Here is a 22,807-nt window from a genome sequence, read left to right as displayed (position 1 = left end):
ATATCATATATGACAGTTTAGAGTGAAATAATGTGTGGTATCATTGAATAAGTGGACTTATTCAATGGTGGTATGCACTTTTTAGCACCTTTTGGCGATACTAGGTACGTTTTTTTTAAATTCTTAGTACAAACCCCATTGTATTTAATTTGTTTCCTAGTACGTCCACCTGAGTTTTCCAGGTAAGTTTAGTGTCCACATAAACTTAAACACCTATGTTAGGGAGCGAACTCATAATTCGACACGGTAGTTTTTAGGTCTTTGATTTACTCCATTACTTCCATCCCCTTTTCGTTGTTTCTCCTCATGTAACGAGGAATGATGCCTTCCCTTGCAAATTCTACAGCCATCCGATTTACAGCTGTTTGCCGTATGTTTATATCCCAAACAATTGTAACAAAGCCGATTCTTTGTTACGAAGTCTCTTTTATGAGCTAAATCAAATGTTTGAAATCTGTTGCAATTTAGACAAGCATGCTATCCAACCTAGATAATTAACGGATGCACTATTTTCAGTATTATACTCTCGTAAAGAAAATGTTATTTGTTGAGGTTTTTCCTCATTACAGAAGAGTTTATTTGCACAAAACCACTTAGAACATTCTTGATATTCTTTCCAAAGTTGGTCAGCTGCTATCTCACAATTCGAGTCTGAGGAGGTTATTAATGTGTCATCAGCATGAAGCAGTAGTTGGCCTACACATTACTTATAAATTTTACAGTTATTATTTTACTTTATCGTCTTGCTAGTCGCTGTGCGTAAAAAATAACTGTGGTATAAGTTAAGTATATATAAATGTTACTTACTTAAAAAAAGCCATAAGTATAAATATTTATTCATTATAAATGGAGAAAGGACGAATAAAATTTTCACGGACCACCGCTGATCTATATATTAGTACTTTTTTGTAAATCACAAGAAATCAAACACAATTTAAATTTATTGCTCTCGAAATACAAGACACCATTTCAAATATGAACGAAGAAAAAACAAATTATTCTTTGAATGATAATAGTAAAGTTTAGGTACTCTACAACTAGGTAATTCTTTATATAGACATACCTAAATACTTTTTATTTAGGTACCTATCTTTCCCCAAAGTGGATAAAGCCAATATGTACTAATTTCCGTTGATAACGTGCTCTAAAATCGACCTGCCTTATATTGTGTAAGTTTGATTCCACAAGTTAAGACAACTACCAATCAATCAGAAGACATAAAAGGACATACCTCTTACAATTCCTCCATACAAGTGATCGTCGAATTCTATTGACAGCGAATTCGTGAGTGTCTTAATACTACAACTTAAGTAAAAACAAAGTAATTCATTTGGTTGACTTAAATCTGAATCGCACAGATATGTTACGGAAATTTTGTACTTTGTAGCTGCCATAAACCTGACACCATTAGGTAAACCAACCAAATGAGGTACTTCATAATCAGAGACCATTCTTATAATATCTTTTGCTTGACTTAAAAGAACTCCACTATTATCAAAAATTGATACTATTACATTTGTACATGCTTCCCTAAAGCCATCCTTATGTGGTGGAGTGACGGCCACACCATACATAACCACCTCATGTCCTACACTAATAAGACAATGAAATTCGTTAAAATTACTTAAAACTAAATTTCGTTCAATTTTATAGGCCTCTCTAAATCTATATCTAATGTGATAGGGCATTCTGTACCTTTGCACCACAATAGTATTGACACTGCAGTCTGATAAATTATCCAAGTTATTTGCCAATAATCGATACAGCCCCTGACACAAATGCTTTCCCAAAGGTCTAAAACGTAACCGCGATAAAATTCCACTGTTAATTAAAATTTGTAACTTGTTTTTTTCAGTAACGTCAACATTCTGAAAAATGCACTCATCTTCGGACCATTTAATTGCAGCTTCAATTAAATCGATTTCGTGAGCATTAATTTCATTTTCATCGAGCATTGCACAAAAGGTAGACGCTTTCATATGGTAGTCTACTTGCAAAACTTCCTTTGCGGTTAATAGAATATCACGCCAACACTTATTGAGTAATTGATTTAAATTGTACAAAATGGCATATTCGTAACTAAGCAATAGGGTGCGTATTGTGAGATTGAAATAAATAAACTCTACGCAAATGTTTTTCAAATTACTAATGAAATATTTTTGACTAATGTACAAAACCGACCATGCATTATTTATCGATTTAAAGACAATTTTTTCGGTGTAAATAAACTCTAGCATTTGGATAAAATCTCCAGACTCAATGTCCTTTATTAAAACTTCAGCGGATGCCATCGAACCATAAAACATGGACTTAAAAACAGGACTATTATAGGACAGCACCAATTTATGAGCGGGAATTTTTAAATCTTCAAAAACAAACACACAATCAGTCCACTTATTGTTTTCTTCAATTTTTTCCATCCTGTTGAAGCTAAAAACACAAAGGTTTGTTTTAACTCTAAAATGATATGTAGGTACCTACCTACCTGCTTTTGTTTTTAAACAGAAAATTAGATTTGATTTAACTACAAAGGCATCCTTGAACCACACGACTTTACAAAGACAAGGCCACGGCAGTGATCGTTTGTTTTTTTGTATAATTGTATTGCTTAAGTTAATTATATACGTACCTATAATTTAATTTCTTATACTTCGCGTCCTTGCAAACGATGTGGTATATTATGCTAAGCAGCCAATCACAGAGCCAGTTTATGGCGCCATTTGTTTTTAAATTTTGTCCAGTTGACAGCGTATCTGTTGTGCTAATTGCACAGAGTTGTATATAAGTATATATACAACTCTGTGGCTAATTGTGAACTGTGAACACAAAAATTGGAACTCTTTTGTTACAATTTGACCTTGAGATTCTATAGATAAAAATTAAAGCCGTGGCTAGAGGCACGTTAAAAGCCCAAAACAAAAAACTGTTAAAAGTTAAAACGACACAAAACCTACTTTTGACGGTGATTTGTGGTGGGTTAGCGGGTAAAAAAAGACTCTAATGTCTTTGTGCTACCCTGTCGCCACTACCGGAGGAGTTATTTACTTTATTACTTTAAATTAGTCTATTAACCCAATTGAATATTCAAGTAGGTACTACAATTTAACTTATTTAACCCAATGTGGCAGCACTTATCCGTTACTATATATAGGTAGCTGAAGTAGAAGCTCGTACGTTCACATTCCACAAATAAAGCACAAATCACGTACCTATTTATCCATCGTCTATGGTTGAGTGCTAACATAACCACAAACATTTAAAATGGTTTTTTATTTCGAAAGCGATGTGGTTTCTCCACCAGTCACATTATTTATGGGCATAGACAAGCATGAAAGTGAGTACCAATTTACAACGATTTTTAACGTAACCTATAATATTAATTTTTAGATGAAGATCTAATAAAGTGGGGTTGGCCTGAAGATGTATGGTTTCATGTTGACAAGGTGTCATCAGCACATGTTTATTTACGACTTAAATCTGTAATTATAAAAATGTAATTCTTATTACTACTTCTTTTGACATTTTGCAACATTTAGGGTCAAACTATTGACGATATTCCCACAAATGTCCTAGAAGATGCCGCACAATTGGTAAAAGCAAACAGCATTCAGGGCAATAAAATGAATGATATCGAGGTTGTTTATACTATGTGGGTTAATTTGAAGAAGACTGCAGCCATGGAGATAGGCCAAATTGGATTTCATAAGGAAAAAGAGGTGCGCAAGATTAAAGTTGCAAAACGGATAAATGATATTGTTAACCGATTGAATAAGACAAAGAAGGAATTATTTCCAGATTTCCGTGCAGAACGTGAAAAGCGCGATCGGCTAGAACGTGAAGATAAAAAGAAACAACTACGGGAACAAAAAGAAAAAGAGAAGATGGAAGAGAAACGAAAAGCCGAAGACGCTGATATGCGCAGTTACAGTACACTTTTTAAAGTAGGCAGTATGACCCTTAACACCGATGATGGTAACGATTCTGACGATTTCATGTAATTAATAAAGAATACAATATTAGGTATTGTAAAACTTGCTTTATTTTAGTTGAATACCTACTGCTTGTAACGCATCAATGACCCAATTTGGATAATCTTTGTTTGGGTGCAAATCGACCATAAAGCTTTGCACAAATTCCACAAATTTATTTTCTTTAATGCTTTCACGTATATTTCTCATTAATCTTAATTGAAAAGCGACATTATGAACAGTTAGCAAATGACAAGACACGGTATGAATAGTTGCGATGTGATGTAAATAAGAACGGGTATATGTTTTACAAGTGGAACAATCGCAATCTTTATCAATAGGAGTTAAATCAGTTTTATACATTTTCTGTTTTAAATTTAATTGACCAGTCATTACTAATGCACAACCGAACCTCTGCAAATTAAGACATTATAATGGGATACCTGTTTGAGCATTATTTCAACTTACCGCCGTTCTTGTTGGAAAGACACAATCGTACATGTCTACACCTAATGCAGTACAAACCACCAAATCAATGGCAAACCCAACACCCATCAGATACCGAGGCTTGTTCTTTGGCAAGATGTCTGTCGATAGATTAACCATTTTCCAAAATTCATCTTTACTTTCCCCTCCACTTAGTCCTCCAATTGCGAAGCCTCTAACATCTCGTTTCATATGTGCCTTTGCACTTAAGGATCTCAGTTTCGTATTTAACGTTCCCTGCACTATGGGGAAAATATTTTGATCTTCAACTCTTTTGTGTGACTGCATGCAACGATCCAACCATCTAGTCGTCCGATACATGGCTTCTTCAATTCTTTTATCATCGGAACTTGTAGTTTTAACTACATCATCTAACTGCATGATTATATCTGCACCAATCACATTTTGTATCTCGATGGAATGTTCAGGAGTTAACACGATTTCAGACTTGCTTGCATTTAATGACCGAAACTGAACACCTTTCTCTGTGATTACAGCAAGTTTTAAAAGCGACACCATTTGAAAACCACCAGAGTCCGTTAGGAGTGCACAGTTCCAATTCATAAACTTGTGTAAACCACCAGCTTTTTTTAAAATTTCCACACCCTATAAACATGGTACAAGTGATTAAAATGAGGGGTAGGTAAACTTACAGGTTTAATTCCCAAATGGTACGTGTTCGCAAGCATTATTTGCACACCTAAATTGTCCAACTGTTCTGTTAGTAATCCTTTGAGTGTACCCTAAGTACATACTAAAAAATGTAGCAAACCTGCACCACCTTACCCATTCTTACCTACTTGAGTTCCAACTGGCATGAAGACTGGTGTATCAACTTCTCCATGAGGCAAAATCATTTTGCTAACTCTTGCTTTGGAAATTTTACATTCTGCTAACACATGAAAAACAAGAGGATGTCTTGATGACATGCTTAAAGCTTTATGTTTATTTATTAAATGAATAAACAAAGCTTAAAGGATTTGATGGCAAATTCTAACCACAAGAAAATAACCGCAGCACACCTAATTCAGAGAAAACCTAGTATTGTATTGCCACCAAAAGCGATTTGCAGATGTGTTGCACATTGACTCCCTCGGTACTACGCAACCGCAAGCGCGCTAGAATTTGAATTTGCGTAGAACTGTCTAAAGCCGGCTACAGACACACACACACGTACATTCCTTGAGATACGTACGCGCGTGCATTGTAAGCACGTACATATCCTTCGGTGTGTAGACAATATCTTCCTAAAATATCTCTCGAAGATGTATTCAGTCAATGCTTGAATTTTTGTACGCGCGTACATATCTCTAGGAATGTACGTGTGTCTTATAAAGTACGTTTTCTATGAAGCGTCTGACCCGGTGTGGCTTTTATGCATACAACTGTAGACGGCCGCCGCATGCAGGTTAGAACACGCTTCCATTGCTTTCTATTGAGGCGGTGGATTTTGCGTCAGCCGCACCGCCTCAGACGCACGCGTCATACGCTTCATAGGAAACGTACCAGACTACAAGCTGCAGAAATGAAGTACTTGCGAAGGGTAAGGGGAGTTGGTGGAATTCCTATAGTAAGAAGATAAAAAAAGAAGTGGATGCTCTGATAGAGACCTTTGATAGACAAAAATTAAAACGCTTATTTGGACGCCTTGGACAAAGGGAAAACAGTTGGCTTGCGAAACACATATGGAACACCGAAATTCAAAATAGGAAGAAAAAGGTAGCATACAGACAACATGGGATTGGGGTATGTACCTAAGGAGCAAGAATACTTCAAGATCAAGGCATAGAAGCGGAGGAGGCTAAAAAGGCAACTTTAGACTAGAAAGAAAAGTTGCACGATTTACTGTCGGACACTATATACTGTCTTAAGTGTTTAATAGCATTGCGAGTCCATTTGACAGAACTCGCCGAAGAAATCTTGCGACAAAAGGGCAGCTCACCAAGTTTTCGCAACCTTTCCATTTCGTTTCGATATTTTGGCGAGTAAACGTACGAGTTTTATTATATTGTGGCACGTAAATGAGTATCCTGCTTTTTAATTTTGTAATAACAGTTCCTGAAGGTCTATCGCTGACATACGAATAAAATTTTTAAATTGTTGGGATTGATTCTCCGATTCTCAGCTCATCAATTAATTTATGGTAGGCCCCATATTTTTCTCTTCTTGAAATCCATTCTTTCACCCAACACTTCTTTTGTGTTTCACATTATTGCATAAAACGACAGCCGCGACAACACAAAGATGTCCTATAGGCGCCATAAACGTGAGATAAGTTCTCAAAAACAGCTGCTATAGGTATCAATTGACAGCATTTGCGGAAGCTAAAAGTGCTACAAGTAACTAGTGTAAACAGTTTTGTGAGACCTTGCAACAGCCGACAGCAATGGCTCACCCAACTTGCTCGACAGTTTATCGCGACACTTATTGCTCACAGTGTATAAATACATGTGGAAGTTTCTCCCGCGAGATTGTCGCAAAAGTAACTTGCTAGTCTATCTGCGACTTGAGAAGTTAACGCGAGATGGGAAAAAATGGAGCACAATAGTTTATAGCTTGGTTTATAGTGACTTATCTGGTAGAATATGTTAATTTATTTTCCGTACACCATGATGGTAGAAGGGTTTTGATTATAATAAATAAAAATGTTACAATTCTTATAATGGAGATCCAAAACACAACCATCTCCATTAATGTTTAACCCCATTTTGTGAATATATACCCAAGATCAAGATGGGCCTCAACAATTATGTTACAATTCTTGTTGTTTATTCCATATTATACGCTGTAAAGGATCATGACGGTTGCTTTCTTTAACCACCTTGCACTGCCCTAAATTTTCTAAGGTTTAGTTGTGATCTGTAAATTCTAATGGCCATCAACACCTTTTCAACAATCGATTAGACTAACTGGTAACCACAGTGTTGAGTTGCTACAGGGACAATATGCAATTGTAATCAAACTTATCAAGGGGAGAGAACATTTTTATTACAAATATTAAAAAAATATATAAATACACCTATTCTAAAGTATAAATTTCGTAATACTTCTTGTAAATTTTATAACTACATAGCAACAAAACCGCTTGAATCAATTAATTAGACAGCCCCATCCGTAGATTCGATATATTTTTTACTCAGTCTTGCAGTTTTACATAAACTAATTTCACATCTCTTTGGAGGCAATTTCAGACGTAAATTCAACCAAAATTTGTCATTCTTATACCTTTCCCAATTTACTACATTGATATTTCCAACAAACGAGGAAAAGGATTGGCCCACAGAATTTTTTATGTTACTCTCAGTGGTTGGAAAGTCTTCTAAAGTAATACAGCAAAATTGATTATCTAAGTCGTACAGTTGTTTTAAAGCCAGATGTAAGTTAATACAATCCCATTTATCATTTACACATGCTGGCGACATAACCGCTGCAATTCTGTAGCATTTCTGGCATAAATCATCCAAATCCTTGTGCCCTATAATAAATTAATTAGTCATGTGGGTATATAAAGAGTGAAAATACATACAATCGGATGCATTTCTTGGTAATTGCCTTGATACACATTTGTAATTGTATTTTCCTTCTAAAGTTGGTAGGAAGACTCCCAACGTAAGATCAGAATCTTTTTCAGAATACAGTAAAAGAATGTCATTAATTTTTCCATTGTTTTCTAGCAATCGGCCAAAACGATCCTTACAAATCACTCGCACAACCAAACCAAATTGCAAGTACAAGATTGCAACAGTCACAATTAATAAAACTACAATTGTTGCTGCAGTCAACAGTTTCTTGAATGGCACCTCATTTGGTTTTAGGTAAGGGATCCCATTATCTGGAACAAAATTTTAGTCAGTACCTATACCCATTGGAGCAAATATTCAAATGTTAATTTAATCTACTAATAGTCCGGTAGACTGGTTGGAAAAAGTGGAGATAGGTGAAATAAGGTTGGATGAAACTTTATGATATTGTTCAGGGATGCCGAGATTATTTAACATTTTCTCAAGTTTTGAACCTCGTGGACTACACAAAAAAAAGACGGGGGGGGGGGCTGTCAACAATTCCAATTCCAACAATTTTGACTCACAGACATGTTTGTATTTCTTCAATTCGTTACCTAGATATCGAGCTTCGAACAAATGTTATTTTTAAACATTTTCATTTACAAAATCTAATTTTCTTCTGTGATGAAAGCCAACCCTTCTGGTTCTACTTCTAGCAGCTCGTCTGCCTCCTATGGCTTTCAATCACGTCGTCGCCATCGCCGAATTCGTGTCGTTACTTATTATGTCTGATGGTGAGTTCTCCTCCTTCAAAGCAGTTGCGGTCAGTGTTTTAAAGGGTCGGTAAAAAACGGAAAATTTGAGAAAGACACAGGGTCTTCCTCCCTTTTTTCCCGAGCGTAAGGATAAATTCGCTATGTTGTGAAGAGTTGGTTGGATGCGTAGGTATATTCAGTAGCATAACTGTATCTCGTGTTGTAGGTACCTACTTCCCAAAGTTTGTAAAACTATTAGGAATCACCCTGTATATAGCTAAGTAACAAAATCAGGGGCGCCGACTTATCAAAATTTATGTGGGTGCTCACCAAGCGAGAAGCCTCACATATTATGTCCACAGATGCGAATATCTGCTGCGTCTACTGGCCCTGAAAATCGCCCAAAATCGCAAATAAAACGACAAAATAAAATCGAATTTCTATTACATATGAGTAAAGTAAAAAAATATATCTAAATTTCTTCGTGTTTAGTAACTATCGAGAAAAAAGACCTAAATAGACAAATATCAACCGGAAAATTCTGTGGGTGCATCGCACCCACATAACTTTTTCTGTGGGTGCTTAAGCCCCGAAGCACCCACGTAGTCGGCGCCCCTGAACAAAATTACTTTTTGAGTAGAACAATATAGTTACACTAAGTAAATATCTGAAATTTCAAAAAATATTTAGATTGAAAGACCTGAACAACTATTTTAATTTAACGCTTATGTAAGTCAAAATACATTCCTTTTGCGTACCTTTTGGATTAATATAGGCAGATAATTCCAACAGTCGACCAGGTTTTATAATAGTGCACGTGTATTTTCCATAATCTTCTTGTTTCAAGTTGTCGATTATCAAGTAAGATCCACAAATTTGGTTATCTTCCCTGGAAAACAGAACATAGGTAGAAACAATAGGTACTGTGTCTAATAATTTGATTAACAATAATACTATACTTAGGATTTATTTTCCAACAGAAAATATCCATTAACAGGGCAATCTACAATGTTACCATAAAAATAAGTAGTGTATTAGGTCCTTAACTTAATAAATATACTTCAACAAGAAAATAGGTAGGTACCCAAAAAAACCAACCCTAAAACTAAATGAAGAGGAAATAATTGGTGTTACAAATCAATGAGGTTAAGCTACAATGATTAATACCGCACATGCGATTTAAGCTACTAAACTGATAGTTAAACAACATGGGATCGGAACATAATATCAGTGCGAGACCGAGAAGTACCATAATGAAAAGTTTTCGTATAACGTGATGAGATTCGAGGAACATTAAAGGGATATAGGAAATGCAGCAGATCCGGGCAATCGATGCAAATATGCAAGAGCTTACAGAGGAACGTTATACTAACTGGATAAAATCCAAAAGCTTTGAAGTGCAAAAACTTTAAAAATCTTCTTCGAATACCCTTTAAGTGCTGCTATATGTTTTTTGTAAGTGGGATTGTAAACTAATAAACCATACTCAATTTTCGATCTAACCAATAAAAAGGAAAGAAGAGAATTATTTAAAAGTAATAGTGTGCATTTGCGGCAAAAGATATATGTATGTACCTACGAGTGTAGGTATACCTACTATCGTTTCTAATATAAGAACGGTGGTCATGGATGTTTTTTTATGGAAAATTGACTAAAAAGAACTAACTCGCTCCAAATGATAACACAGATTTAATTAGTCTTTTTACATAACTCTTATTCTTAACTTGAATCTTTTTCTTTCCAATTGCGTTCCCACTCGCTAGCTTTGCGCATTGAGTGAAGTTCTTCGAGAAATAAACAAGCTGTATTTACTTCTAAGTTTTAAGTAAGGTATTTGGTACCTATATATTTATTACCTACTCTCGCTAGGAGTGACTGCCGGTCACAGCACACCTTGTGTCGATCTACAATGTATGTTTTTCTTAAGATGCGAGCGATTTCCGGAATAGGATCGTGCTAAAGCTGAACGAAAAGTCTTTTTGTTCAACATTGACATGATACTATCCCGGAAGTCACTCACATCTTTAGTATTCTTTATTGTTCAATTTACTAAACTAGGTGTTCTATGCAGGCTGTCGGACCACCTTTTATACTGGAATGCGCACTGGCGGCCTCTGTCATAGGAACGTAGCGCGCCGAGAGAGATAGTGAAAGGGGGATTTCTGTCACTGTCACTCAGTGGGCAACTGATCATTAATATAAATTCAACGCTGCTCTATGCATGCGCGAGAGTAGGACAGAGATCCCCCTTGAATCGCACTTGTTGACGGAGCGCGTGTTCCAGTATAATTATAGTTGAGTGCAGTATCCGGAAATACCGCAATCCTTCCCAGGTACCGGTTGATAAAACGACCACGGCGAATATTTTTTTTAAGGACTATTTGAAAGTTTTATTTTTTGTGGGGATTTGGTGGTGATGTGATGAAGTAGGTACCTACCTATCTTGCACACAAACGTTGCCAATCTTAATAAATATCGCCTACCCTAAATATTTTTTTGACACGAGAGACTGATGAATAAGCAGATTAATATTTACTTACCTAAAAACTTTTATTTGATGTATACGCGGACCATTCTTAAATGTTTCGCTACCGCCAAATCTAGTCCAATAAGCTTCACTGAACGCGTCAGGTAAATCAACAAACCCTAAAAATAGTAGTAGGTATGTACCTAACACACGTTTACTAGTAAAGGCTGATTTATAAACTTTACGTTCGCGTACGTCGTTGCAGAACTTATTTCGGATAAGGTACCTACACTAGTTTACAGTTTGTTAATGAAAGGGACAAGAATTATTTCTGTGAAAGATTTATAATGAATGAGCATATATAAAAGACTTATAATACTTATTTATGCATCAAGGGCATTAAGGTGATATTTAACCCTCGAGCGACTTACAATCCCGCATGAATATTACTTTAATGCCCTTGATGCATAAAGGATATTGAAACACTTCACACGCGAAAAAGATCAACTTTGGCAGTTTGATTTTGACACTAATTTGCGTGCCAAATGGGTATTCTTTTTCCATTGGTCTTCGGTGAACTACGAACTGGCAGCTCGAACGCGGGCGACAAAGTTTATAAATCAGCCTTAAAACTTGAAAAATTACCAACAAATGCTTCGCAAAACAACCTTGTTGACATCCCAATAGAAGCAGACACATTTTTTGAAATGAAGGTAATCTTGGGATCATCCGGTAGCGTTTCTACAAATAAAACAAATTGTTATAATACGCCTGAGTTAGCTATACGTGTGAGTCGACTCATTCATGGAAAATCTTTTAACATCACAACAATCAGATGTACTACCATAATAATAATCTTTACTTTATTGTTGTTAATAACACAATTTTTTGTTTACAAACGTCAAGGCCGAAAATGATAAAAAACGAGGGACAAAATAATACATTTTAATGACTAGCTTAGTGTATGGTTGGTTGCCTAAGTGGCAGTAAGCTATAGATTATTTTTTATTATATCATTACATTTTTGGGTGATTAAGCGGTCGGCTGGCGAATTCCTTTCGCAAATTTATATGTAGATATATTGTTGCAGCGAATTGATTTTTTAATGGTTAAAAGAAATTTTTCAGTGTTAGGATTTTAAAAAGAAGATTTTCAGTTTCCTATTTTTAATAAGTAGGTATGTAATATGGAATTCAACTTACCAAACACTCTCAATGTAATTGTGTGAGTATACACAACAGAGTCATTCCTTAAAAGGCACGTATAATTCCCGGAATCTTCTCTCGTAACACATTGAGTATATACGGTTTGATTGGCGCTTTCTGGATAGATGATTAACGGTGAGAACGTTCCATGCCACGGATATGGCCTTCCATCTTTATACCTAAAAATGAAAAAACCTGAAAACCGTTAACAAGTGTGTTAGGAGGAATATAATTGAATAAACCAACATTATTTTGATAGTGTGGTGTTTAACTATACATATATAAACCATCCACTCATTATGATCGAAAGTAGACATGAGCATGATTCGTGTTCTAGATACAAGATTGGGCAGTAACGAGGGCAGTAGCAGATATAACATTTATTGAAATGTACACAGTAGGAAATACAATCGCGTGTAACGGAGAGTGACAAACTACAGCTGCAGTATGCAACAGCAACACTCTCTTTTGTTAAGCAGGCCTTCCACGCAGAGCATATTTTAAGCTATAAAGTAGGCGACACTAGTGCCGCCTAGTAAAGACTTTTGGTCGCCCGGTAGTGTGTAAGGATATAAGTGGCAAAATCTTTGTCTTCGAAAAGTAAATTAAAACTAATCATTCCGCGCCTGTAGGTATTTGTTCGCCAAGTTTGTACGAACCATGTGCGAACGTGGAAGGGTGTTTCAACATTGCGTTCCAAGTTCGAAGACATGGCGTTAATTCAAAATTAAGAGATTATAAATGATAGACATGGCATACATTTTATTAAATCTGTTGTTTTGCGATTTTTAAGGTGGCGTTTAGGATAAGTGGAAATTTGTTACCACAATAACTTCCTTCTAGGTATAAATTTTTGGTTGAAATAAAATTCATTCAAATATATAATGTTCCGACATTTGCATGAAACAAAAATTATTTAGTCGATTCCTCTACTTTGGCCGTTATTTAGGAAATAAGTTGTTAAAAAACTCCCATATAAAATATATATCTTTCATTTTTATCACACACTGATAAAAATTTGTTAACAAATTTAACTTCAGTCACAAGCTTAAACCTTTAGCAACCATCGGTCGTTAACAGAAGTTCATTTTTTTACCTCGAAACAAAGTTATTGAAGAAATCGCAAGGCAACTTTTGCACTTTTTGTAAACGCCACCTTAACGTATAGAGTGGGTTTTGCCCACTGTTCCAATTTTTCAAACGGGTCAAAGCAATATCAGTGAATCATAACAATAAAATTACTCTTCTACGTAATGAAAAGCCATTCCGAACCTGCCGAGTGACGTATGAAATGATGAATGTACCTATACCAAGAACGAATTTTACCAGGAATTTTATGAACTGACGCTAATTCTCAGTAAGTATCTACTTTGGTAAACCCGCCCCGCAGAAGAAACTAAAAAGACTTACCATTCTATACTTCTGTATCCCTTCGCACAGCAATGAAGCCCTTTAAATTGTCCAAGTATGGCATATTCTGATTTACTAGGTTCCTTAGTAAATCCCATTATGTTTCCAATCCCGATTAATTTATTGGTGGAACAATAATCTTCAATCGCATAACAGCTATTACTAATAATAACTGTTAAAAACCATAGTAAGTAAACCGCCATTTGTTTTTGTTTTCAAAAACTTCTGTCACATTTTTATCTATGACCTGTACTCGCGACAAACACCAAAGAAACAATGACCGAGCCGTATAGCCGGTAAAACCACAAAGTTTATGAATGCCGCATTAAGGAATCGTGTCAAATCGGAAAACACCTGAAACGTTTCGCTTATGTTCGAGGTTAGCAATTGTAACATAAAAAAAAATAAAACTTAGACTTCTTTTTTTTAACTGTAAGTAGCCTTATCATGAATTTAATTCACTAATGTTTTTTTCAATTTTACTGTGGGCGATAAATTTTGGAAGATATCGGCCGTCTTGTTTCCATTTTTATTGGAGATGATGCGATCCGTTTAATTTGTATTTTGATTGTTTAATTAACGGAAAAACAAAACAAAAACTCACTGTTAAAGTCTTGTAGAGTCAAGCAGAAGTAATTAAATATTGGCAGTGGCAGAGCTTCGCACATTTATTTCCCAACAGAGGGAGTTTTTTGTTACAACTGATGAATTAAATTTACGGTGGAATAAGAAATCCACGTTGAAGACACACCAACGGACACCTGAGGTCACTCAAGATTCGAAACGGTTCGGCCGCCATGGCCCTAAACGTTTTCGAGCACTTATTCCTAAATAACTCGGGAACCCGATAACGGATCGCGCTCGTTCGACCGCCGTTGGATAGGGGAATAACGGGGCCGCACGGGGATAGTTATTTCGTTTGGAACGGACCAGAAATAACCTCGGAAATAAATTTCAAAAACGATCAAATACGGACAGAAACACCCAAGTTCGGCTGGGTCGCGGTAGGTTACGACAGCGAGTTAATCGATCGTCAATCGTAGGGTAGAACACGAAAGCCACGTTCAAGACGCACCTACGGACCCCTCGGGTCACTCAAGATTCGAAACGGTAAGGCCGCCAGAGCCCAAAACGTTTTCGAGCACTTATTCCTAAATAACTCGGGAACCCGATAACGGATCACGCTCGTTCGACCGACGTTCGATAGGTGAATAACGGGGCCGCACGGCGCCGTTTACGGTTTTTCAATCGGTTCACAAACAACGTGGGAATTACAGTTCAAAGTCGATCAAAAGTGGAAAAAAGCAACCAAATTTGTCCAGGGTGCGTTAGGTTAACACTAGCGAGTTAATAGATTATCAATTTTAGGGTGGAATACGAAAGTCACATTCGGGGCGCGTCTACGGACCCTTTGGGTCATTCGAGATTCGAAACGGTTAGGCGGCCAGGGCCCGAAACGTCACCGGGCACCTATTCCCCAACAACTTCGGAACCCGATAACGGATCGGGCCCAATCCGTCACCGTTCGATTGGGGAATCACGGGGCCACATGGCGCAGCATACGGTTTTACAATCGGTCCATAGATAACGTCGGAATTACAGTTCAAAAACGAGCAACTTTTGTCAAAAATTTTGACAATTTTTTTCTCGTAGGCCCTTCGGGCCGGAGAGGAGCGGATCGCATATTTATGACGTCCGCGGCAAGGGTAACGATTGATAAAATTTTGAAAAAAATCGAAGACCTAAAATTTTTTCCAGTCTCGTCAAAGGGGGGACCAAGGGAAAACGAAAAAAAAACTTTTTTATTTGCGAACCGATTTTCGATTTCCAAACGTCGATCGATAGATCTCGTCGAAAGAGTCCCCGACGACGCTTAAAACATTCAGGGTCATATATAAATAAGAATTTTACGGCTTGGGTTAGGATCACCGAAAAAAAAAAAATTAATTTTTCGTAAACGGCGCGTCCTATCAAAAAACGGTAGGTTAGGTTAGGTTGTATGCGGAAAAGCAATCAGGTGCTACGAGGCTCTTAAAAAGATACTGCCCAACACGGGAGGCGCTCGTGCAACAAAGAGAAAGGTGCTGGCGGCGGCTGTCATGTCAATCGTGCTGTACGGCTCCGAAGTTTATGTCCATGAACTTGGCAGGCCTACTACAGCAGACCATGGTTCTGTTTACTCATATCGTTAGTGTTCCGTTAGTGCAGGTTAGTGCCGCTGAAGAAATCGTTAGTGCACAAAAGGAAACTTACTATTTTCAAAAAATATTTGTAGGTTTTCTAACTTCATGCCAGCAAACCCATTTAAGAAAATCGATGCAATCTCTACACTAGTTAAACTAGCAGCGTTAGTGCTCGTTAGTGCCGCCAATATAAACGTTAGTGCTCAAAGTGTAACAGCTCAAAACGTTGTAAAAAGGGGTCTGCTAACTTCATGCAACAGACCCGCATTTGTCAAATTGGCCCTGTCCTAATGCAAATTTGAAGCAGCTCGTTAGTGGTCGTTAGTGCTTCACATGGGAACGTTAGTGCTGCAAGGGCGCCGCACCAAAAAGGTACCAAACCACCTCAAAATTAAACTTGACTTATTGGGACCTGCCAACTTCACGCCGTTTGATTTTCTACTTTAATCGACCGGTAAGTATTAGTGCTCGTTAGTGCCGCCAATATAAACGTTAGTGCTCAAAGTGTAACAGCTCAAAACGTTTTAAAAAGGGTCTGCTAATTTCATGCAGCAGACGCACATTTGTCAAATTGGCCCTGTCCTAATGCGAATTTGAAGCGGCTTGTTAGTGCTTCATATTCGAACGTTAGTGCTGCAAGGGATCCGCATCAAAAAGGTACCAAACCACCTCAAAATTAAACGTGGCTTATTGGGACCTGCCAACTTCACGCCGGTAGACCAACGAACGAAATCTGTTTGATTTTCTACTTTAATCGATCTATCAGTATTAGTGATCGTTAGTGTCGCAAAAAAAACGCTCGAAGCGCAAGAGCTCAAGCGTGAAACTTTGGGTTTGCTAAATTCATGCAGCAAGCCCACATTTATTAAAGTAGTCCTGCCTTAATGCGAATCTGAAGCTCCTTGTTAGTGCTTTTAATGGTTCCGTGTCGAAAAACTACCAAAGTATCTTAAAAATTAACTATAACTTATAGGTTCTGCTGAAAACACAACTAGCAAAATTTGTTTCCAATCCAAAAAAAGTCGAAGAGAATGAACGAAATGTATTTTGGAACTATTTTTAATTTTTTTAGCAAACCCCTTTTTACAACGTTTTGAGCTGTTACACTTTGAGCACTAACGTTTATATTGGCGGCACTAACGAGCACTAACGCAGCTAGTTTAACTAGTGTAAAGATTGCATCGATTTTCTTAAATGGGTCTGCTGGCATGAAGTTAGCAAGCCTAATAACGTGCACTAACGGAACACTAACGATATGAGTAAGCAGAACCATGGTCTATTGTAGTAGGCCTGCCAAGTTCATGTACATCCGAAGTTTGGGGATCCGCCATGAAGTGGGGCGTAGCGGCGAATATGACCGATAGAGTCACAAGGTTATTAGCAGTGTCAATTGCGAGCGGGTACCGAACGGTCCAGTCGGACGACATCATGGTAATAGCCGCCCTTCCACCAGGACAGCTTATGATAAAAGCAAGGATGGAAGGATGGGACAAAGCGCGATTGCACCAGGAATGGCAAGAGAGATGGGAGCGGAGGCAGTCCTGGACCAGGAAGCTCATCCCGAACCTGGATAACTGGGTCGACAGGCTGCACGGAGAAGTGGGCTATCATCTGACCCAATTCCTGACGGGACACGGGGAAAATGCCGTGTACTTACTGCGGATAGGGAAACGCGATAGTGACGAGTGTGTGGACTGCGGAGATAGAGACACGGAGGGACATGCCGTATTCGAATGCCAGAGATGGACAAGAGGCAGAATAGAGACCGAGACAGAAGTGGCAGCAACTCTACAGCCGGAAAACATCATCCAGTTGATGATAGAGAGCGAGAGCAAGTGGACCAAAATCGCGCGGTTCGTGATCACCGTAGTCCAAACTAGGGAGAGGGAGGCATGGACTAGGGGTCAATAGACGGGTAATACAATATAACTATGGCTACATCTATGGGGACGAACACCTACCCCGGCCGTTCGGCATAGCGAGGAATGCTAGCGCGGTGCCCTATGCCGACAACTATGGCGAGTGACGATGAGTCGATAGAGGATAGGGTTTTAGTGGGTAAACCTTACCTAGATGGAAGGGAGTCCCGCACGCCCCCCCGCTATGACCGCAAGCGGGGGTAGTCCATAAAGGATTTCCCAAACCTCTATAAAAAAAAAAAAAAGGTTAGGTTAGGTTAGGTTAGGTTAGGTTAGGTTAGGTTAGGTTAGGTTAGGTTAGGTTAGGTTAGGTTAGGTTAGGTTAGGTTAGGTTAGGTAGGTTAGGTTAGGTTAGGTTAGGTTAGGTTAGGTTAGGTTAGGTTAGGTTAGGTTAGGTTAGGTTAGGTTAGGTTAGGTTAGGTTAGGTTAGGTTAGGTTAGGTTAGGTTAGGTTAGGTTAGGTTAGGTTAGGTTAGGTTAGGTTAGGTTAGGTTAGGTTAGGTTAGGTTAGGTTAGGTTAGGTTAGGTTAGGTTAGGGTTAGGTTAGGTTAGGTTAGGTTAGGTTAGGTTAGGTTAGGTTAGGTTAGGTTAGGTTAGGTTAGGTTAGGTTAGGTTAGGTTAGGTTAGGTTAGGTTAGGTTAGGTTAGGTTAGGTTAGGTTAGGTTAGGTTAGGTTAGGTTAGGTTAGGTTAGGTTAGGTTAGGTTAGGTTAGGTTAGGTTAGGTTAGGTTAGGTTAGGTTAGGTTAGGTTAGGTTAGGTTAGGTTAGGTTAGGTTAGGTTAGGTTAGGTTAGGTTAGGTTAGGTTAGGTTAGGTTTTAGGTTAGGTTAGGTTAGGTTAGGTTAGGTTAGGTTAGGTTAGGTTAGGTTAGGTTAGGTTAGGTTAGGTTAGGTTAGGTTAGGTTAGGTTAGGTTAGGTAGGTTAGGTTAGGTTAGGTTAGGTTAGGTTAGGTTAGGTTAGGTTAGGTTAGGTTAGGTTAGGTTAGGTTAGGTTAGGTTAGGTTTAGGTTAGGTTAGGTTAGGTTAGGTTAGGTTAGGTTAGGTTAGGTTAGGTTAGGTTAGGTTAGGTTAGGTTAGGTTAGGGTAGGTTAGGTTAGGTTAGGTTAGGTTAGGTTAGGTTAGGTTAGGTTAGGTTAGGTTAGGTTAGGTTAGGTTAGGTTAGGTTAGGTTAGGTTAACACTCGGGGGGTGTTTGATTTTCGAAAGTTATACATCGTCGGAAAGGCCATTTAAAGACGCGTCGATAGACCCAAAGGGTCACTCAAGTTTCTCAAAAACGTCGGAGTTATGGCCGTAAGTGTTTTTCGAGACATTTGGGGTAATAACTCCGAAAAGTCGAGGTCACATGTCGGGGTCGAGGGGCAATTTCGAAAGCCAAAGAACGCGGCTTTCCAACGATACCTCACACTTTAAGATCGACTCGCGAATAACGAGGGGGCAGCCTCTCAAAGATTGCCAAATTTTGTCAAAATTTTCAAAAATTTTTTTCTCAAAAACCAAAAGGCCGATCGAGGAACGGATTACTTATTTCTTAAACGCCGGTCGAGTAGAGCGCACAAAAAAATTACGGTCCAAATCGCAGACAAAAAATTTTTTTCATAATCATCCCTTGGTCCCCCCTTCCTATTTAAAAAAAAAAACTTTTTTATTTACCGTCCGATTTTCAAAATTCGACCGGCGTTGGATAGATCTCGTCGAAAAAGCAAAAATCCAATCATAAAACGTTCGGGGTCATATATAAACGAGGGCGCTAGAGGGCGATTTAGGGGATGACAAAAAAATTAAAAATTGACGAAATTTGGCACACACGTTTGTACGGACCTTAGAAAGTCTCCGGTACAACTTTTACCCCTTTACGACCAAAGGGAAGGGTAATAGGGGGTGATAATAGGTTAGAGGTTAGGTTAGAGGTTAGGTTAGAGGTTAGGTTAGAGGTTAGGTTAGAGGTTAGGTTAGAGGTTTGGTTAGAGGTTAGGTTAGAGGTTAGGTTAGAGGTTATGTTAGGTTAGGTTAGAGGTTAGGTAGCATTGAAAGCATGCTGCGAAATAAAATTACTATCTGATTAGGAGAATACAAATTCACTACTAAACTTGGATTTATACTCAGTAGCCGGCTAACATTCAACGTGAGGGTCGTAAAGTTCGGTATTCTGCCAGGAAAACTTGCTACTACAAAACTCAAATCTTAAGGGCGCCAGATCTAGCGAGGTAATAAATCCTCTTGATCAAGGAGGATAGGCTCTTCCAAGCATAGCATAATGAAGGTGAAAAAAACTAGGTATTGTGGCAGAGAGGAATTTAATACGTCTGTATTTCGATTTAAAATTAAATATGATTATTATGTAACTACAAATTATAATTGTGGTGTGAAGCACGGTAACAATAATAAGAAAAAAAACTAATAGGATTAATTCGTCCACACCGCAAATAATCAACAGTGTCAACAATATCTTACTACGGTAATTAATACGGGTTCTGGATTCGCTAGCTAGCCCCGCACCCTGTTTATATTTGGGCCAAATAGAGGTTCGTACAAATAGACCTCCCAAACTGAGAACAAAACGAATTTTCCTTCACAGGTAAGTATTATCATGAATGTAATTATTTGTAATTAAATGGTAAGAATTAACTCTTTTGATTTCAGTTTACATAGCCCTTGAAGAGGGTTCATCAACTCAAAGCCACAAAAATTGTAAGTATGCAAATACAGGTTAATTATGATTAATTAATTTTTATTCTCCCACTTTATTTCAGAACAAACGCAGATGCAGCAAGGTAAGGTACCAGTAAGTGCCAGATTTTAGGCAGCGGAACAAAAAAAGCTGAAAGTTATGAGATACTCTATATCTAGCTTAAGAGATACCTAATTCTTACCTAGATGTTATAGCTTGCAACTCGTCCGCAATGTTCTAAACTACAAATTACAAAGTTTTAATACTACACTACCTATCAATTATTTATCTTACCTCAAACTTATGACTACCATCCTAATATTCTAATTCGACGTTGTTTCCTAACTATATACACTAATCAAATTCCCAATTGGTATTCTCTGTAAATGATAGCTTTAATAATTTAGAAAAGTTGTAATTAAATTTACCTTCAGGCTGCTTCAAATCTGATAAAACAAACTACTTATACTGATTCCCAACTATACCATCAATTCGATCAGCCAACCAGTATCAGATACCTACAGGAGCTAGGAGATAAATCCTGATAAACAGTGAATTCCAATAATTATAATTCTCTATCTCCCTAGCCGCACGAAAAGCTAACCCAATCTACTCTACCTCGAAAAATATCCGTTTTTCCCAAAATTGATATCCCAAGAATTTCCAAGTGGGAAATGACCTTATGATAACTAAATTGTTAAATCTAGTGTTAAATTTGCCTAAAACTATGCAAAATATCATACAGCTCTAACCTGAACTACCCTAACTATCTACTACCTACCCTACACACTATTTCAAATTGCTACAAGCATACCTTCCCCTTCTCGCAAGGGAAAACAGAGATACACGTTTGCATCTGTATTGGAAAAGTATTGAAAGCACTTTAGATTTGCTACCCTTATACATTCTACACATTGCTCTCTGTCACTTAAATACGATTTTAGTAGTACGGCGGTTGTCCCCTAACTCTGTACCTATGCAATTTTTCTAATAATAGCTCGTGTGAAACGCAATCAAATGCTTTACTTAAATGAAGTAAAGTCATACCTATTGTTTCGTGAACTTCAAGTCTATTTGTTATGATTGATATGGCAGCATAAATAGCTTGTATAGTAGAGCGCTCGTTTCTAAATCCAAACTGATGGGAGTCTGAAAGAATAAGAGGTTTATTAATGTACTTTACTAGTCTTTCTTTCAATAACATTTCAAATATTTTAGAAATTAACGGAACTATAGTGAGATCAGTCGGTAATTATCATTTGAGTCTATTTCGCCCATTTTAAAAGTAGAAAGGACTTTGCTAATTTTTAGTAGTTTGGGAAACTTTTTTCATCTACCTATACATTTATTAAATAGGTAGGTACGTTAGGTAAGGTTTGGGTAAGGTTTGTGTTGGGTTTGGGTTAGGTCTGGGTTAGGTTAAGGTTAGGTTAGGTTAGGTTAGGTTAGGTTAGGTTAGGTTAGGTTAGGTTTAGGTTTAGGTTTAGGTTTAGGTTAGGTTAGGTTAGGTTAGGTTAGGTTAGGTTAGGTTAGGTTAGGTTAGGTTAGGTTAGGTTAGGTTAGGTTAGGTTAGGTTAGGTTAGGTTAGGTTAGGTTAGGTTAGGTTAGGTTAGGTTAGGTTAGGTTAGGTTAGGTTAGGTTAGGTTAGGTTAGGTTAGGTTAGGTTAGGTTAGGTTAGGTTAGGTTAGGTTAGGTTAGGTTAGGTTAGGTTAGGTTAGGTTAGGTTAGGTTAGGTTAGGTTAGGTTAGGTTAGGTTAGGTTAGGTTAGGTTAGGTTAGGTAGGTAGGTTAGGTTAGGTTAGGTTAGGTTAGGTTAGGTTAGGTTAGGTTAGGTTAGGTTAGGTTAGGTTAGGTTAGGTTAGGTTAGGTTAGGTTAGGTTAGGTTAGGTTAGGTTAGGTTAGGTTAGGTTAGGTTAGGTTAGGTTAGGTTAGGTTAGGTTAGGTTAGGTTAGGTTAGGTTAGGTTAGGTTAGGTTAGGTTAGGTTAGGTTAGGTTAGGTTAGGTTAGGTTAGGTTAGGTTAGGTTAGGTTAGGTTAGGTTAGGTTAGGTTAGGTTAGGTTAGGTTAGGTTAGGTTAGGTTAGGTTAGGTTAGGTTAGGTTAGGGTAGGTTAGGTAGGTTAGGTTAGGTTAGGTTAGGTTAGGTTAGGTTAGGTTAGGTTAGGTTAGGTTAGGTTAGGTTAGGTTAGGTTAGGTTTGGTTAGGTTAGGTTAGGTTAGGTTAAGTTAGGTTAGGTTAGGTTAGGTTAG

At 37.7% G+C, this 22,807-nt stretch overlaps 4 protein-coding genes and 1 long non-coding RNA gene across 10 annotated transcripts; 2 read left to right on the top strand and 3 right to left on the bottom strand.

Moving 5' to 3' along the window:
- Positions 1-878: 878 nt before the first annotated feature.
- Positions 879-2,826, bottom strand: LOC116171059 (kelch-like protein 2). Of its 5 annotated transcripts, none has more exons than XM_031487713.1 (3): positions 2,630-2,826; positions 2,482-2,551; positions 879-2,430 (listed from the first exon to the last, which is right to left on the bottom strand). In XM_031487713.1, exon 3 carries the CDS (start codon positions 2,418-2,420, stop codon positions 1,209-1,211), a length of 1,212 nt encoding a protein of 403 aa, XP_031343573.1. In that variant the 5' UTR covers positions 2,421-2,430; positions 2,482-2,551; positions 2,630-2,826; the 3' UTR covers positions 879-1,208. The 5 variants fall into 5 exon arrangements, with proteins under 5 accessions (XP_031343573.1, XP_031343571.1, XP_031343570.1 ...); XM_031487711.1 differs by having other exon boundaries at positions 2,486-2,551; XM_031487710.1 differs by having other exon boundaries at positions 2,482-2,826.
- Positions 2,827-3,194: 368 nt separating this feature from the next.
- Positions 3,195-4,031, top strand: LOC116171062 (coiled-coil domain-containing protein 25-like). Its single transcript, XM_031487717.1, has 3 exons — positions 3,195-3,334; positions 3,388-3,479; positions 3,537-4,031. Exons 1-3 carry the CDS (start codon positions 3,262-3,264, stop codon positions 3,996-3,998), a joined length of 627 nt encoding a protein of 208 aa, XP_031343577.1. The 5' UTR covers positions 3,195-3,261; the 3' UTR covers positions 3,999-4,031.
- On the bottom strand, positions 3,663-5,538 carry LOC116171061 (queuine tRNA-ribosyltransferase catalytic subunit-like). Of its 2 annotated transcripts, none has more exons than XM_031487714.1 (4): positions 5,255-5,538; positions 5,108-5,197; positions 4,437-5,060; positions 3,663-4,382 (listed from the first exon to the last, which is right to left on the bottom strand). In XM_031487714.1, exons 1-4 carry the CDS (start codon positions 5,381-5,383, stop codon positions 4,038-4,040), a joined length of 1,188 nt encoding a protein of 395 aa, XP_031343574.1. In that variant the 5' UTR covers positions 5,384-5,538; the 3' UTR covers positions 3,663-4,037. The 2 variants fall into 2 exon arrangements, with proteins under 2 accessions (XP_031343574.1, XP_031343576.1); XM_031487716.1 differs by having other exon boundaries at positions 5,251-5,387.
- Positions 5,539-7,420: 1,882 nt separating this feature from the next.
- Positions 7,421-14,595, bottom strand: LOC116171800 (X-linked interleukin-1 receptor accessory protein-like 2). Its single transcript, XM_031488798.1, has 7 exons — positions 13,795-14,595; positions 12,382-12,563; positions 11,825-11,920; positions 11,253-11,358; positions 9,471-9,601; positions 7,981-8,286; positions 7,421-7,929 (listed from the first exon to the last, which is right to left on the bottom strand). Exons 1-7 carry the CDS (start codon positions 13,995-13,997, stop codon positions 7,553-7,555), a joined length of 1,401 nt encoding a protein of 466 aa, XP_031344658.1. The 5' UTR covers positions 13,998-14,595; the 3' UTR covers positions 7,421-7,552.
- A 4,492-nt stretch (positions 14,596-19,087) lies between these two features.
- LOC116171796 lies at positions 19,088-20,832 on the top strand. The gene is made up of 2 exons (XR_004145524.1): positions 19,088-20,582; positions 20,645-20,832. It is a non-coding gene; the product is annotated as an uncharacterized LOC116171796 (long non-coding RNA).
- The last annotated feature ends 1,975 nt before the right edge of the window (positions 20,833-22,807 follow it).

This window comes from Photinus pyralis, unplaced genomic scaffold (genome assembly GCF_008802855.1).
Source record: "Photinus pyralis isolate 1611_PpyrPB1 unplaced genomic scaffold, Ppyr1.3 Ppyr1.4_LG5, whole genome shotgun sequence".
NCBI classification, from domain to species: Eukaryota; Metazoa; Arthropoda; class Insecta; order Coleoptera; family Lampyridae; genus Photinus; species Photinus pyralis.
This window is presented reverse-complemented; position numbering and strand designations above follow the sequence as displayed.